At 43.4% G+C, this 17,761-nt stretch overlaps 1 protein-coding gene across 1 annotated transcript; it reads right to left on the bottom strand.

The window, feature by feature from the left end:
* Positions 1 to 11,854: 11,854 nt before the first annotated feature.
* LOC115499429 (cathepsin L1-like) lies at positions 11,855 to 15,052 on the bottom strand. The gene is given in 10 exon segments (XM_032595618.1): positions 11,855 to 11,954; positions 12,407 to 12,524; positions 13,163 to 13,325; positions 13,835 to 13,903; positions 13,905 to 14,060; positions 14,273 to 14,355; positions 14,358 to 14,418; positions 14,517 to 14,639; position 14,813; positions 14,928 to 15,052. Coding segments are annotated over 10 exon segments (999 nt in total).
* Between the last annotated feature and the right edge of the window lie 2,709 nt (positions 15,053 to 17,761).

The raw sequence follows: 17,761 nt of genomic DNA on the forward strand, positions 1-17,761 counted from the left end.
TTATAGATTTTGGATACTAGCCCTTTGTCCGATATGTCATTTGCAAATATCTTTTCCCATTCCGTTGGTTGCCTTTTAGTTTTGTTGGTTGTTTCCTTTGCTGTGCAGAAGATTTTATCTTCATAAGGTCCCAGTAATTCACTTTTGCTTTTAATTCCCTTGCCTTTGGGGATGTGTCGAGTAAGAGATTGCTACGGCTGAGGTCAGAGAGGTCTTTTCCTGCTTTCTCCTCTAAGGTTTTGATGGTTTCCTGTCTCACATTCAGGTCCTTTATCCATTTTGAGTTTATTTTTGTGAATGGTGTGAGAAAGTGGTCTAGTTTCAACCTTCTGCATGCTGCTGTCCAGTTCTCCCAGCACCATTTGTTAAAGAGACTGTCTTTTTTCCATTGGATGTTCTTTCCTGCTTTGTCAAAGATGAGTTGGCCATACGTTTGTGGGTCTAGTTCTGGGGTTTCTATTCTATTCCATTGGTCTATGTGTCTGTTTTTGTGCCAATACCATGCTGTCTTGATGATGACAGCTTTGTAGTAGAGGCTAAGTCTGGGATTGTGATGCCTCCTGCTTTGGTCTTCTTCTTCAAAATTCCTTTGGCTATTCGGGGCCTTTTGTGGTTCCATATGAATTTTAGGATTGCTTGTTCTAGTTTCGAGAAGAATGCTGGTGCAATTTTGATTGGGATTGCATTGAATGTGTAGATAGCTTTGGGTAGTATTGATATTTTGACAATATTTATTCTTCCAATCCATGAGCAGGGAATGTCTTTCCATTTCTTTAAATCTTCTTCAATTATCTTCATAAGATTTCTATAGTTTTCAGCATACAGATCCTTTATATCTTTGGTTAGATTTATTCCTAGGTATTTTATGCTTCTTGGTGCAATTGTGAATGGGATCAGTTTCTTTGTCTTTCTGTTGCTTCATTATTAGTGTATAAGAATGCAACTGATTTCTGGACATTGATTTTGTATCCTGCAACTTTGCTGAATTCATGTATCAGTTCTAGCAGACTTTTGGTGGAGTCTATCGGATTTTCCATGTATAATATCATGTCATCTGCAAAAAGCGAAAGCTTGACTTCATCTTTGCCAATTTTGATGCCTTTGATTTCCTTTTGTTGTCTGATTGCTGATGCTAGAACTTCCAGCACTATGTTAAACAACAGCGGTGAGAGTGGGCATCCCTGTCGTGTTCCTGATCTCAGGGAGAAAGCTCTCAGTTTTTCCCCGTTGAGGATGATGTTAGCTGTGGGCTTTTCATAAATGGCTTTTATGATGTTTAAGTATGTTCCTTCTATCCCGACTTTCTCAAGCGTTTTTATTAAGAAAGGGTGCTGGATTTTGTCAAAGGCCTTTTCTGCATCGATTGACAGGATCATATGGTTCTTCTCTTTTTTTTGTTGTTAATGTGATGTATCACGTTGGTTGATTTGCGAATGTTGAACCAGCCCTGCATCCCAGGAATGAATCCCACTTGATCATGGTGAATAATTCTTTTTATATGCTGTTGAATTCGATTTGCTAGTATCTTATTGAGAATTTTTGCATCCATATTCATCAGGGGTATTGGCCTGTAGTTCTCTTTTTTTACTGGGTCTCTGTCTGGTTTAGGAATCAAAGTAATACTGGCTTCATAGAATGAGTCTGGAAGTTTTCCTTCCCTTTCTATTTCTTGGAATAGCTTGAGAAGCATAGGTATTATCTCTGCTTTAAACGTCTGGTAGAACTCCCCTGGGAAGCCATCTGGTCCTGGACTCTTATTTGTTGGGAGATTTTTGATAACCGATTCAATTTCTTCACTGGTTATGGGTCTGTTCAAGCTTTCTATTTCCTCCTGATTGAGTTTTGGAAGAGTGTGGGTGTTTAGGAATTTGTCCATTTCTTCCAGGTTGTCCAATTTGTTGGCATATAATTTTTCATAGTATTCCCTCATAATCGTTTGTATCTCTGAGGGATTGGTTGTAATAATTCCATTTTCATTCATGATTTTATCTATTTGGGTCATCTCCCTTTTCTTTTTGAGAAGCCTGGCTAGGGGTTTGTCAATTTTGTTTATTTTTTCAAAAAACCAACTCTTGGTTTCGTTGATCTGCTCTACAGTTTTTTTAGATTCTATATTGTTTATTTCTGCTCTGGTCTTTATTATTTCTCTTCTTCTGCTGGGTTTAGGCTGCCTTTGCTCTTCTGCTTCTATTTCCTTTAGGTGTGCTGTTAGATTTTGTATTTGGGATTTTTCTTGTTTCTTGAGATACGCCTGGATTGCAATGTATTTTCCTCTCAGGACTGCCTTTGCTGCATCCCAAAGCATTTGGATTGTTGTATTTTCATTTTCGTTTGTTTCCATATATTTTTAAATTTCTTCTCTAATTGCTTGGTTGACCCACTCATTCGTTAGTAGGGTGTTCTTTAACCTCCATGCTTTTGGAGGTTTTTCCAGACTTTTTCCTGTGGTTGATTTCAAGCTTCATAGCATTGTGGTCTGAAAGTATGCATGGTATAATTTCAATTCTTGTAAACTTATGAAGGGCTGTTTTGTGACCCAGTATATGATCTATCTTGGAGAATGTTCCATGTGCACTCGAGAAGAAAGTATATTCTGTTGCTTTGGGATGCAGAGTTCTAAATATATCTGTCAAGTCCATCTGATCCAATGTCTCATTCAGGGCCCTTGTTTCTTTATTGACCGTGTGTCTAGATGATCTATCCATTTCTGTAAGTGGGGTGTTGAAGTCCCCTGCAATTACCACATTCTTATCAGTAAGGTTGCTTATGAGTAATTGTTTTATATATTTGGGGGCTCCGGTATTCGGCGCATAGACATTTATAATTGTTAGCTCTTCCTGATGGATAGACCCTGTAATTATTATATAATGTCCTTCTTCATCTCTTGTTACAGCCTTTAATTTAAAGTCTAGTTTGTCTTATATAAGTATGGCTACTCCAGCTTTCTTTTGGCTTCCAGTAGCTTGATAAATAGTTCTCCATCCCCTCACTCTCAATCTAAAGGTGTCCTCAGGTCTAAAATGAGTCTCTTGTAGACAGCAAATAGATGGGTCTTGTTTTTTTATCCATTCTGATACCCTATGTCTTTTGGTTGGCGCATTTAATCCATTTACATTCAGTGTTATTATAGAAAGATACAGGTTTAGAGTCATTGTGATGTCTGTATGTTTTATGCTTGTAGTGATGTCTCTGGTACTTTGTCTCACAGGGTCCCCCTTAGCATCTCTTGTAGGGCTGGTTTAGTGGTGACAAATTCCTTCAGTTTTTGTTTGTTTGGGAAGACCTTTATCTCTCCTTCTATTCTAAATGACAGACTTGCTGGATAAAGGATTCTCGGCTGCATATTTTTTCTGTCTAGCACACTGAAAATCTCGTGCCAATTCTTTCTGGCCTGCCAAGTTTCAAAAGAGAGATCAGTCACGAGTCTTATAGGTCTCCCTTTATATGTGAGGGCACGTTTACCCCTTGCTGCTTTCAGAATTTTCTCTTTATCCTTGTATTTTGCCAGTTTCACTATGATATGTCGTGCAGAAGATCGATTCAAGTTACGTCTGAAGGGAATTCTCTGTGCCTCTTGGATTTCAATGCCTTTTTCCTTCCCCAGTTCAGGGAAGTTCTCAGCTATAATTTCTTCAAGTACCCCTTCAGCACCTTTCCCTCTCTCTTCCTCCTCTGGGATACCAATTATGTGTATATTATTTCTTTTTAGTGTATCACTTAGTTCTCTAATTTTCCCCTCATACTCCTGGATTTTTTTATCTCTCTTTCTCTCAGTTTCCTCTTTTTCCATAACTTTATCTTCTAGTTCACCTATTCTCTCCTCTGCCTCTTCAATCCGAGCTGTTGTAGTTTCCATTTTGTTTTGTATTTTGTTTAAAGCATTTTTCAGCTCCTCGTGACTGTTCCTTAGTCCCTTGATCTCTGTAGCAAGAGATTCTCTGCTGTCCTCTATACTGTTTTCAAGCCCAGTGATTAATTTTATGACTATTATTCTAAATTCACTTTCTGTTATATTATTTAAATCCTTTTTGATCAGTTCATTAGCTATTGTTATTTCCCGGAGATTCTTCTGAGGGGAACTCTTCCGCTTGGTCATTTTGGATAGTCCCTGGATTGGTGAGGACCTACAGGGCACTTCCCCTGTGCTGTGGTGTATAACTGGAGTTGGTGGGCGGGCCACAGTCAGACCTGATGTCTGCCCCCAACCCACTGCTGGGGCCACAGTCAGACTGGTGTGTGCCTTCTCTTCCCCTCTCCTAGGGGCGGGATTCACTGTGGGGTGGCGTGGCCCGTCTGGGCTACTTGCACACTGCCAGGCTTGTGATGCTGGGGATCTGGCCTATTAGCTGGGGTGGGTAGGCAAGGTGCACGGGGGCAAGAGGGGCAGGCTTAGCTCGCTTCTCCTTAGGTGATCCACTTCAGGAGGGGCCCTGTGGCAGCGGGAGGGAGTCAGATCCGCTGCCGGAGGTTTGGCTCCACAGAAGCACAGGGTTGGGTGTTTGCGCGGTGCCAGCAAGTTCCCTGGCAGGAACTGGTTCTCTTTGGGATTTTGGCTGGGGGATGGGCGGGGGAGATGGCGCTGGCGAGCGCCTTTGTTCCCCACCAAACTGAGCTCTGTCGTCCGGGGGCTCAGCAGCTCTCCCTCCCTTTGTCCTCCAGCCTTCCTGCTTTCTGAGCAGAGCTGTTAACTTATGACCTCCCAGACGCTAAGTCGCGCTTGCTGTCAGAACACAGTCCGTCAGGCCCCTCCGCTTTTGCCAGCCAGACTCGGGGGCTCTGCTTGGCCAGCGAGCTGCCCCTCCGCCCTGGCTCCCTCCCACCAGTCCATGGAGCGCGCACCACCTCTCAGCCCTTCCTACCCTCTTCCGTGGGCCTCTCGTCTGCGCTTGGTTCCGGAGACTCCGTTCTGCTAATCCTCTGGAGGTTTTCTGGGTTATCTAGGCAGGTGTAGGTGGAATCTAAGTGATCAGCAGGACACACGGTGAGCCCAGCGTCCTCCTACGCCGCCATCTTCCCTCTCCTCCAAGAAATCCTAAGTTCTAATGTTGCATCAGTGTACTTCTGATATTAAAACTCGTTCTGAAATAAAATTGATTTTGACATGGCTTCCAAGAATTCAGGACTGTTTTTCTTCTGTTCAGATGGTGGTGTAGTTGGTGAGCAGCACTTCATAAGGTCCTTCCCAGTGAGGTGACTGCACACGTCTTCTTCCAAAGATGTTGAGGTCCACCTGGTCTTCTGGTGGACAGATGTGGCCAGCCTCACCAGTTGGTGGAGGCCATGCCTCTTTTTCTGTTGGCAAGGTGCTTTAGGTGTACTAGAGAGTCCTCATCTCGAGTTAGTCATAGCATCACATTGTCCAGCCACGGATGGAAGATTTAGAGATGCCAGTAGGCTTTGACAACCAAACACTCTTTCAAAAGGGGTCAGTCCGTGTCCCCTGTTTGGAGTATTCTGGATCCTAATAAGGCTCAGGAGCAAAGTGTTTGGCCTTTCATGGTTAATTTCTTGATGTTTATCTTACAATCCATCTTATGTCTAGATTTTAATGTTCCATTTGCCCTGATAATTGAAGATAATATATGGTATGAAATTTTAATGTGTACCCCAGAGATTTTGCAAGCAGGTGGATTACACCTTCTGTAAAAAGAATTTCTTGTCTGATTCAAACCATAAGGAATGACATTTCTCCATAAGGAGAAATGGAGGTGTTAATTTCTCTATTACCTGCTGTGGCAGTGCCACATCTAGTCAGCATCAGCCCATCTGCTGAGCATGCAGACAGTGACCAAACAGTGAGAATAGCACAGGGCTTGGGGGCAAATCTATCAAATCCATCTATACAACCACAGAGGGCAGGTGGGCCTAGGAAGCCTTCCTGGGGTGTGCTGATTTCTTCCAGAGATTTCCCGGGATTTACAAATCATTCACTGGGAAATCATTTGGTCAGGAATGTTGTGGATGCCTGGGCAAATCCAACTGTCTTTTTGGTCCTTCATTATCTTTGTGTCCAATTTGGGGGGTGGTAAGGATAAGCCACAGGGTCAAAAGAAAGGGTGCTCTAGGAAGTCCATTTGGCCCACTGTATAATCCATCTGATAGTTGTTTGACACCTTTTTGTCTCTGATTGTCCTTTGTAGACTGTGGGGCATTTGCCGGGTAATGAATACTGTCAGTTAGGGATAAAGGCAGTGTTCACAACTGGGTGGAGAAAGAACAAGGGGGCCTGTTTGGGGTGCATACTTACAGCTCTGCCAACCCTATCATTTTCTAAAGATGCAACATCAGCTGTCTTAGTATGCGCTGAACAGTGAACAATGATGGTTTTAGAAGGAGGGTGAATAGTTGTAATATGTCAGCAATTATAAGCCTTTTAGCAACGGAAATAAGATGACAGAGGGTTAGTTAAAAGCGCTTGTTTGTAACGGGTCTGTCATGTTGTAGAGAGGTGCTATGATTTATGAACTTGTAAGACAGCAGGCACCACGTGGGGACACACAGGTGAATAGGGGAGCTTAACGTCAGAGTGCTGGCTTTGTCCATCAGGCGGCAGCTGTGGCCACCGCAGGAAAGCATGGGGACATACCTGATGCCACAGCATCTGATGGGCATGAGAAATGTGTTCCTGGCTGTATCTGACTGGCAAAAGGCTGTCCCAGAAAGCATGCAGCAACACCATGCCTTTCATTCAGTATAAATGAAAGGGCTTGTCAAAGTTAGGTAAGCTAAGAGCTGGGGTGTGGACAGAGCCAGTTTTAAGGCTTCAAAGGAGGTTAATGCCTCTAAAGTCCATTGATATCTGAGAGAAGAGCATACAAAGATTTATCAAACATTGCAAATTAGGGACCCTTTGGAGGCAGTAGCCAGCTGCCCCTCAAGATTTGTGTAACTGTGTATTCATTTTGGGGAGAGGGATGGACATAATTGATTCAAGAATATTTGGAGTGAGATTTTGAATGCCCTGTGGCATGTCCTAAACAGGTCACGTCATCCTAAATAGAAAACCGTTGTTTACATCTCTTGGAGTCTAGATGTAGAGCTGTATAAGCTGTCTGCCTTGTTCAGCTAATGCCCCTAAGAGAATGAGGGAGTCCATAAATCTCCCAGCTTGCTTTGATTACAGAGTAAAAGGTACCAGCAGGGAGCCTTGGGTAGAAGTTACAGTGTCTAGCTGGACTTTAAGGACTTGGGAAAATATTGCATACACCAAATATCCTTGGGGTATGCAAGGCCAGGTGAATGGTCTCCTTTTAACTGTGAAGGCACAAGAAACCAGGAGTCAGGGTGCAGAGGAATTGAAAAGGAAGCTGCTCACAGGTCATTTCTGTAAACCAGGTTGCATCACCAGGAATGATGAAAATTATCAGCTGGATTGCAGGGCACAGGATGCAGAGAAATTATGAAAGAGATTATGGCTTCTAAATCCTGTGCAAACTGATGGATTTGGTTTCCCTCTGAGTCACATTTGCCTTCTTTCTTTATGGGCAAGATTGGGGTGGTACAGGGTCGGGTGGTAAAGACAAGGATGCTGTGGTTCAAGAGAGACTCTATTACAGGGGTATCACTTGCTCTGAGTCTCTAGAGGGAGGGTGCTGGGCCATGAGGGCGAGGGTGGGTTCGTCTCCCAAGAAATGCACCCAGGCTCCCACTTCCTAACAATTCAACTTCAACTGTGTGTGTAGCCCAAAGACTGACTCGGGCATCTTTTAAACATCCATCCTCTTCAGAGGAATTTATCTCAGGATGAACTTCCAGTAAAGACAGCAGGACACTTAGAGCTTGACCTGAAGGTGAGGAAACAAAAATGTCTTTTCTTATTGCAACTTATATTGGCATTAAATGTAGAAAACAAATCTTTACCAAGAAGGTTTGCCAGTGAACATCTGAGAAGCAGCAAGTCCTGGGAATGTGAACAGGGCCTGAAGATTCTGAGCTGGGCTGGGCTGGTCAGGGCTGGGACTCAGGCAGTAAGATGGGTCGCCCTGAGACTCCGAGAGCCTGAACAGAGTCAGAGGTGACAGGTAGAGATCAATCCTCTGAGCAAATGGGAGAGAAAGTCACACCAACATCAATCAAGAAATCTAGCCTGAGCCTCTGTTTGGAGTTTTCTGGTAGGTCCCGGGGGTGACTGAATACTGGCTGATCTGTCACTAAAGGGGGAATTGTTGGGGCGCCTGGGTGGCTCAGTGGTTAAGTCACCAACTCTTTATTTCAGTTCAGGTCATGATCTCACTGTTCATGTTTTCTAGCCCCAATTCTGGCTCTACACTGACAGAATGGAGCCTGCTTGGTATTCTCTCTCTCCCTCTCTCTCTGCCCCTGCCCTACTTATGCTCTCTCTTTCTCTCAAAAATAAATAAATAAACATTAAAAAAACTAAAGGGGGAATTGGCTGTCAGGAGAAAAATGAATTTTTCAGGGTTAAAGGGTTAGGGGAAATTGTTTCTGAGACTCCCCTTTTTCTTAAGTGCAGGACAATGTCTCCTCCATTGTCCTGATTTATTTGCAGTATCTGCAGTTGTGTGGAGGCAAATAGGGTCCCATTGGAGTGGGCTTGGAGTCTTCTCCATCACATATTTGCCTTTCCAAAGATTCAAGTTGTAAGGCAATAATTGTTGTTTTTAGTTCTTTTCTTTTTGTTGGCTTTCTTGTGAACCATTCAAAGATCCAGGTAGCTGCCCCCATTATTTTGTTTAGCGGTTACCCTGTCCAACCTACCACACTATTGTGTACTTGTCGGGGTTATTTTTAACGTTTTTTTTTAATGTTTATTCATTTATTTTTGAGAGAGGGAGAGAGAGAGAAAGCTAGGGAGAGAGAGACACACACAGAATCTGACGCAGGCTCCAGACTCTGAGCTGTCAGCACAGAGCCCAATGGGGGGCTCAAACCCACAGAAGGTGAGATCATGACATGAGACAACATTAGACACTTAACCAACTGAACCATCCAGGTGTCCCTATTTTTGTAATATCAGGGAGGAAATTTCCCACAGAAGCAGAAATTAGAAGAATTCTATGTTCTGGGGCTACCGGATTGACTACAGTATGCTTTTTAAAGTTTGTATAAAATGCTTAACAAACACTTTTGGGTGTTCCTCTACACCTGAGTGTATATTTCAACCATAGACCAATTCATTTTGGGGGAACAGGCCTCTTCCATTGCTCCTATTAACCCTTGAACAGTTGGGCCTTCTCCTGGTCCATTCCCAGGAGGGCCAGAGAGAGGCTGCGGCCCTCTGTGTCCTCTGTGAGGGGGGCTGTTTGGCCTGTCTGGTAACAGCCATATACTCATGGGCTGGAAGGACTCCTTTAGCAGCCAGTGAAGGTGTCTGTGAGTTGGGTTGTAAAAAGGTATTAATTTTTAAAATTTCTCTGTCATTTTGGTAGGATCTTCTGAGTGTAGAGATAAAGGGACTTCATAATTGAAAAGGTCTGTCGCTGTCCAGGAGACATGAATTCTTTGTGACAGGGGTCCAGGAAACACTCCTTGAGGACATCGCTCAGGAATGCCTGGAACTGGCAGAGCTTGATCACGAAGCCCTGGAGACTCTGAGCAATTGTAAGGACCGCAGCATGAGCTTTTACTGCCCTTCCTGGCCACTCCTGCTAGATGTACTTCTCAACACTCAGCACTTACAGGAGCAAACTGTATTTCCCAGGCCAGGAGGCCAGGCCGAGGTACTCTCTATAAATCTTGTAAAGAAACAATAGTTAAAATAAGGAGCGGGCATTCAGGATTTTTCTGGGAAAGTTGGAGTTTTTGTATTTAAGGGAACTGGCTGAAGAGTTGGGGCTCGGTTTTGAAGGGAAAGTTTCTAGACCAGGAGCCCAGAGATCCAAAAGATCTCCTGGAGGGTCAGGGACAGAGGTGTGGGGATGAAGGAGATATAAGAAGGGGGATTGATGTCAGACTTGGTTTTTGATTCTTATTCTGATTTTTGTTCTTTTATTAAGAGACTCCCTAACACTAGCCTTATACTGGCTTGTGTTTTCTTTTCATTTTGATCCCCCCCCCCCCAAATACCAAGAAGGCAGTTGCTAGAAGGGAGAGCTCTCTAAGAAATGTTCTAAATATAGAAAATTTTCTAGTTTGAATGAATTGCAATCTGCTCCTGGTGAGTAGGATCACCATTAGTATATTTATTTTAATAGTGACTCAATCCAAGAAGCCTCTTTACAAAAGGACTCAGTGACAACTTTCCAGGCTTAGAATAAGTCCTCTACCATGGACATAAGAGATGTTTCTGGAAAGGGTATGGACAATGAGCCTCCATGATCCAAAGTTTACTCCTGAAAGGAGTCTAAGAAAACAAAGACCTTTAAGCAGTATCCAAGAACAGGTGTGCCAGGATACCCCTGAAGAGCTCCAAGCTCCTATCACCTGGCCTTCGTCCCCAGTGAGACTTGCTGCTGTATTGTTTTTGTTGCCTGTCGCCAGATGGCCCAGGGACCTGGGGAAGGGCTGAGACCCCACCTTGTGATGGAAAGAGGCAAGGCCACTGAGCAGAAGGGTGTGTAGGATGAAGACAAGGCTGGGTCTGTTGGAACATGCAGTCCTGCCATTAGTCGGTCTCTGAACATCCTCTAGAAAGGACTCCTTGTAAAAGTCATCTTGCTTCACCATGACAGGCTCACTCAGCCTACTCTCCACACCATCCTGGGAGTTCAGCCCAAGACTCTGAGAACTTGTGCAGGTGCTGATGGGAGGGAAAGTGGGAAGACCTGGCTGATGTGTGAACGATTCAGCAGATATTAGAAGCGTCTGTAATTTACAAAGCCATTTATATTTACTTAAAAATTTAAAAAGCCCAAACTGCATTTCTCATAAAATTATTTTTAGGAGAACCTGGGGGGCCTAGTCAGTTGAGTGACTGTACCCTGATTTCTGCTCGGGTCATGATCTCAAGGTTGTGAGGTAGAGCCCCATGTCAGGCTCTGTGCTGAGAGCCTGAAGCCTTCTTGGGATTCTTCCCTTCCCTCTCTCTTCCCCTCCCCTGCTTGTGTTTTCCCTCTCTCAAAATAAAGAAATAAATAAACTTTTAAAAACCTTATTTTTAAAAGAATCCCATAGGCATGTAATAAATAAAGCAGAAAACAAATTTTGATTCCTCCCTAGGTCTTGTAAGTACCATAAAGTTATTACCAGTGTTTCCCATATTTCATAGACCTTCATAATTTCTATCAAAATAAATTGCAAAGGAACCAAATGATTCAGGAATTATAAAGTTAAATTTGGTTAAATAGATATGCAATTAAACACTGGGTTCTTTTTAGAAGGAAAGGGGTCAGAAGAGAGGAAACTTCCATTCTAAGCAGCACATGTATTTCAATCATCACCAAAACTTAGTTACAAATCATACGATATTCAAGTCCTTCCTTTTTGTTACAACATTTTATGGTGGAGGAAAACATTAATGATAATTAGTGCATGTTTGTGGGTTTCTCTAAAGAAATTAAAAGCCCATGCTGTCAGCTCATGGAGCCTGACAAGGGGCTCAGTACCCTGAACCATGAGTTCATGACCTGGATCGAAATCATGAGCTGCTCACTCAACCAACTGAGCCATCCAGGTGCCCCTGCAGTTGTTTTATTTTTAAAAAGTAAACCTTCATACTTTTTTTTAAAAATGAAAATTCTGAAGTTACTAGACAAGTCACTGATACAAAGGTGTTTACAGCAGTAATGAGTGAGTAGTAACATTCCCAGTGTAAAATGTCACACAATCAAATCACAACTTGAGAATTCAATCATTCAAGTGCTTCATCCCATACAGTAGGGTGTGGTCACCTTGAAAATAAAACCCATTTTCTGGATAATTTGTTACCAATCAAGGTCTTCTTTACACCATCATCTCACACGGCAGGAAAGCTGGCCATGGTGGCGATTCCACAGTGGTTGTCCCGGTCTTTGGCTATGAGTATGTAGCCGTGTTTGCCCCAATTTGCACCCCAGCTGAAAGAAGATGGGGTTTTTCATTTATTACAGAGGAATAAACACATTTCTCTTTATGGACAATAACACCTGACACTCAGCAGTGCCCCAGAGGCCAGGACAGATTCAGGAAGACTCAAGAGAGGCCATCCTCGCTCATGGTTGAGTTCTAACCCAGCAGAGAAATCTATCCCCAAAACTTTCACAAAACCACAAAATGAGAGACAGGAAAAGGAATTTCTTGGGGTCAGAAGTGTTTCAGATGCAGTGATATTCAAACTATAGCAGGACCCTTGCAAGCTTGAAAGAGTAGCTTAATGTCATCAAATGAATATGTCTCTGTTCCCGCTAAGTGGGGCAACACTTCTGGGGTCTCGGAAGTGGGCTCAAGGGTTTGATGATCTGTATCCAAATACTGATGCCAAAAGGATTTCCTTTTCAATTCCAAAGGTAAATATTTTGGCTTTTTATACCTGTTCTTGACAATCCAATATTTTTTGTTATCCGATTCTTCTCCTTCAAAGCCATAGCCAACCACCAGAACACCATGATTCAGGCGTTTATTGCTGCACTTTGGATCATAATAAATGCCTGGAAAAGTAAATTCAGTTCCAAGGTGGGACATCAAAGCGACATGATAGCATCTAACAATAACCAAGTCACCGCAGTAAAGGAGGCATCTCAAATTCAGGTGGAATATAATCCAGTAAGACTTAGAAATCAGTTCTTTTTGTTTAGCAAGGCTAGGGATTTAGGCCCTTCCTAAATCTCCCTGCAATACCAGCAGAAATACACATCATCACAATCTCTTTTGTGAAGAACAGTCAAGAGGGATAGAAGAACACTCGCTGAAACTTGGTCATTCTATTCTAGCATGTCAGCATTGGGAAGCAGCAGAAAAACACAAAATCACTTGAGCCAAGGGGTTCTTTCCAGCGTCCATTTCATTAGTAAAACTCGTTGGAAATCTTCCAGGCTTAACAGTTGGGAAAAACTAAAGTAAGTTAAGCTATACCAATCAAATTATGTAGCCATTTAAATATATTTATGAAGTGCTTGAAAGAGAGGAAGTTGGGTCAAGTCATGTCAATATGTTGAACAACAGCCACAAAATCACATGTGCTGAAGGAACAACTACATGAAATCCATACCTTATAGATCAATCTTGCCTTATATGATGGTGGTTCCCCATTTGTCCTGCCTACTTTTCTATGTAGACACATGCTGACCTTTTTTATAGAACTGGAAGGAATTCAGACTTGCATCTACAGCAGCAGAGACAGGCCCCACAGTTGCCACTGTGGTCATTAGGCCATCCTCCTTGTTTACGACACTCCAGAAGGCAGTCACGTTGGCAACAGAATTCTCAGGCTTGTATTTGCAGGATTCATTCTTTCAAAGGTAAAGGGGGAGAGACTTGATCACTACCATCCACCTCCAGGGGAACAGGAGTGCAAGACTGTTTGCAACTGAATGATTTCCAAGTCAAGTTTGTTATAAAGCATCTCAGGACATAAAATGGGTTTGACCAATTTGACAATAAACTTCATATATTGAAAAAATAAAAAATAAATAAAATGGGTTTGATTGTTTTGAAGTTGAAAAATTAGCAGTGTCTATCCAATGAGACACTCTTTTGGTCTACTCGTTCATAAAGTTTTCACTCTGGAGACCTGTACTGTATATAAGATGGTGTTCGTGTCACCGTGTAACATAGTTGTAGGAATAGCTATATGGTAATGAGGTAATCAAAGAGCTGTGCTAGTAGGCTAATACATTTTAATGGCAGTTCTGACCATTTGCAGGTATAGAGTCTATAATCACATACAAGAATTCTAAATACAGGATCTGTTTCTACTGAATATGCTCAACTTTGATAAAAGATAAGGAACTCCACTTACCTGTGCATGATATGGATAGGATTCCTCTGAGTCCAGTCCCCCATTGTCCTTAACATACTGGAAGGACTTTAACCATTAGGCCACCACGGCAGCCGCCATTTCCTTGAGACCAAGAGCAGTCTACCAGGTTGTGCTCACTCAGTGAAATAAGTTTTCCAGTTTTCCAGAACATCTGTCCTTCAAGGGCACCAGTTGCACTAAAAGCCCAACAAGAATGACAGTCACCCTGAAAACAAAATGCAAACGCGCTTAGCCTACAAAATTAATTGCAAGACTTTAACAACAGCCCATAGGTCTGAAAACTCTTCTAAAACATAACAAACTGCATATTGTGCTTCAATTTCTATAGCAAACTGCATATGTGCTTCAATTTTCATAGCAATGACACTGATTCCTTTTGGCTTACTCTTGAGAGGGGCCTACTGAGTATTGTCCCACCTGATCTTTCACAGGAGTTACATAGCCTTTCTCTCTCCAGTCTACAGATGAAGGGATCTCAGCAAAGAGAGGTGCTTGGAACGCTTTCCCTTTTTGTGTTTTTGGATTTTAAGGTCATTCAACACCTGCTTGAATTCTTCACTGGTCTTCAAGGAAAAGGAAACAGAGTGTTGGCAAGCATGAGATGATTTGGAAAAGCGCTTAGAGGAAGCCTGAAATGTTCAGCAATCTGTGCCACACTCACCATGTCGCCAAAACCATTCATTGCCATCATGAAATTGTGTTTCCCTTGGCTGTGTTCCCGATTGTGCTGTTCGATCATTTGCATATTCCTCTCCCACACTGCTCTCCTCTGTCCTTCTTCATCCTGGAGACAAACATATAACTTATCATCTTTATTTCTATTTAAAACCACCAGATGTGCACCTAGTGGATGTGCTCAAAGAGAGGAGGAGAAACCACAGCCAGGAATGCCTGATGCTTCTGGGAGTTATTCTCCAGCAACCACATGCATGCCCACACTGTGGGCAGTCACAGTACCCTGTTTACTGCCTTGGTAAGAGCAGCCTAAAGAAGCCACTCCCTGCTATGAACTCACACCAGCATGGAATGTTCTCTTCAGGGGTCCCTCTGGACAGCTTAAATGTTACCAAACATGCTATATAGTTTCCCGTGTGTTGCCTTCCACTGGGACCATTGTTCATCTAAGCTCTGTTTGACTTGTGGAGCAGCTGACACTATTCCCGGGCAAAGGGCAGCCAGGAAGAAGGAAGGGTGCATGTTTCAAAACCTAGGAAAGGAAAACACATGAGTTTCTGATTAGACCAAACCGTCTAAAAAGCCATCGTTCCTTCTGAGATGTTAGAGTCACTAAGAGCAGAAAGAATGAATTTATCCTCCTGAGTATTTACATGGGCTGTGGAGGAAGGCTGAGGTTGTGGGACGTGCAGTGCTCCCACTCCCTGCCCTGTGACATGCCTACTGCTTCCAGAACATGTAAATGGCAGCACAGGGAGTGAGGAGTACTGAGTCCTGGTGTGTGGGGGCAAGCTGCCATGTCTGGAGGGGTCAGGTCCTGGAATAGTGCCTCCTGGAGCCCCAAACCCCCGACCCCCAAGGCAGCTGTCCCCAGTGTTTTCAGAGGTGGCCCACTCTTCATGCCAGTTCTGGGGATCTCACCTGTGGCAGGTGTAGTTGTGCAGCTCAGTCACAGCTTCAGGACAGGGGATGTCCAGGAGACCTGGTGATGGGTAGGTGGCTGTCCACTTAAGGTCTGGGATTGGCCCTAGCAACCCTGCCCCCACCACCTGCCTGCCCTGCAATTGGCTGATCCATCCTGTGGGCGGGGCCTCTGTGCCCTGGAGCTCTGGGCTGCTGGGGCATGTGATGCCTGGGTCCCTAATTATCCCAGGGGAATTTGTGCCTGCTTCAGTGGTCCCAGGGGAGATGAGCTGGAGGACTAGGGACAGCCCTGTGGAGGAATCCGGTGCCTCCCTGAGGGCCCACATCAACTAATTACCATGAATTTATGCGTTAGTGGATGTTCATGAAAAGAATTCACCCGGAAAACCCCAACTGGCTTTTCAGCATCACCCTGCCTGTCCTTTAGTCCTAGTGTTTTTGGTGAAAATCTCCTGGAGGGATGAGAACAGGATAATCTAGTCTAGTGGTTCCTGTTTATTCTGAACAAACGTCGATCAGGTGGAGGAGCAGAGCCCACAGTGGGAGGTGTTATCACTGTGTCAGGATGGGATGCCCCTGGTTATGGAAGAATCTGGAGAGGTCAGGCAGTCCCCCAAACAGGGTATGCACTGGCAAGGCTCAAGTCCTTCAGGGAAAGGGGCAGAAGGGAGGGGTGTCCCAAGAAGGCGTGGCATTTTGTAATGCTCCTGTCCTGCCTCCCCCAGGTAGAGATTCTTCTTCCCTCTCAAGCCTTTCTCAAAACCAACTAAAAGAGTTATTTCCAGAAAAATTTGGTTTAATAAAAGGAGTAAAGGCAGCATGTAGAAATAGCGTTTTTCTCTCCACTCTCTGCATTATGGAATATTGTGTTCCTCAGTGTCCAACATGCTTTTCTTCAGCTTTAATTAAAAGTCTCAGAAAGGACATTTATTTCAAGAAATAAAGTATTTATCAGTATTTATGAATTTTGCCCTCTGACAACTGGTTTTGATTCCATATGGCTAGACAGTGAGCTAGCGGTTCAGGACCTCCTTCCTAGACCTACATTCTTGAGACACCCCAGTGATCTTACTCATGTGTTGTCTCCAGCACCTCTCTGCTCCAGGACAGCAGTTTGCAAAGGGATTCCATACAGGGACTCAGAGTCAGGGCTGGGTGAGTATGGTCATTCTACAGCTCTCCAAGTGTGGGGCCCGCAGGCTCTGTAACACCCTCAGCCTCAGTTCCCTCAGTGAACACATGGGGCAATAGATTTTCCTCAGAGGATTCTTGTGAAGACTAAAGGAAATAATACATGTCAGGCATGAGCATAGAGTAGGATATTTAATACTACTTCCTTGTGAGGTCACAGAAAATCCTTCCAAAGGTCCTGCTTCATTCAGAAAATATTTATCTGAGAATTTGAGGACCTAGGCAATCCCTACTGATTTCTTTACTTCCTGTGAGCCAGGTCACCAGATTAGCGAAAATGAACCATAATGTATAGTGGTTAAGTAAGCCAATAGGGTCCTAAGTATGACTACTATATCTGTGTTTGTGATGTGATAGAAATAAGCAGCGACAGTAAGCCTCCCTTGGAAAAGCAACTGGGAAAGGAAAGCCTGACCTCCAGCCTCTCCAGGTCACCAGTGCCTGCAACCTGGGTTCACCTGAAGCCACAGGGCAGCTCTCAGTGGACAGAGTGGTCTGAACTCAGGGTGAGCTCCTGGGAAGCCTGTCCTCCTATTGGGGCCTTACTCTCTTCTTCTGTAATTATTCTAAAAATGCTCAGCTGACACAGGATTTAAATAGCATTTTTTAATCTTTAAAACAGCAAGGGAACAATTAGTTACTGATTTCACATTTATTTGTAAAACAATAAAAATTTCCTCCAGATTCTGAGTCTGTATTTCTAAAGTGTTAGAAGATCCCCCAGAGAAGCTAAGACGTGTGCACCTGCTGGGAAGGAGCAGAAGTGGGAACTGACTTTGCCTCAGGGAAAAAGCTGGTTTTACTTCTGTATTTGACTTTTCTGTTTGTAAAGCCTGTTTCTCTATGTGAGGGACCTCATTTCTACTAAGCTATGTGCCCAGTCATTTCATAAAAAATAAAAACTCTACTATGGTGCTTGCTTTCAAGGATTACACTATGTTTATGCTTTGGGGAAAATGTCTTAAAATTATTACTTCAGTCAAACATTTATTGTGGGTAGTTATCTGGTTCTGTACTCCAAATTATAGAGACTATGAGTCCTTTAAAATTTCACACTTTTAAATTTAATATCATATTCATTATAGTTTCCAAATATCTCACATCCTCTAGGTAGCA

This window comes from Lynx canadensis, chromosome D4, assembly GCF_007474595.2.
Source record: "Lynx canadensis isolate LIC74 chromosome D4, mLynCan4.pri.v2, whole genome shotgun sequence".
Classification (NCBI taxonomy): domain Eukaryota; kingdom Metazoa; phylum Chordata; class Mammalia; order Carnivora; family Felidae; genus Lynx; species Lynx canadensis.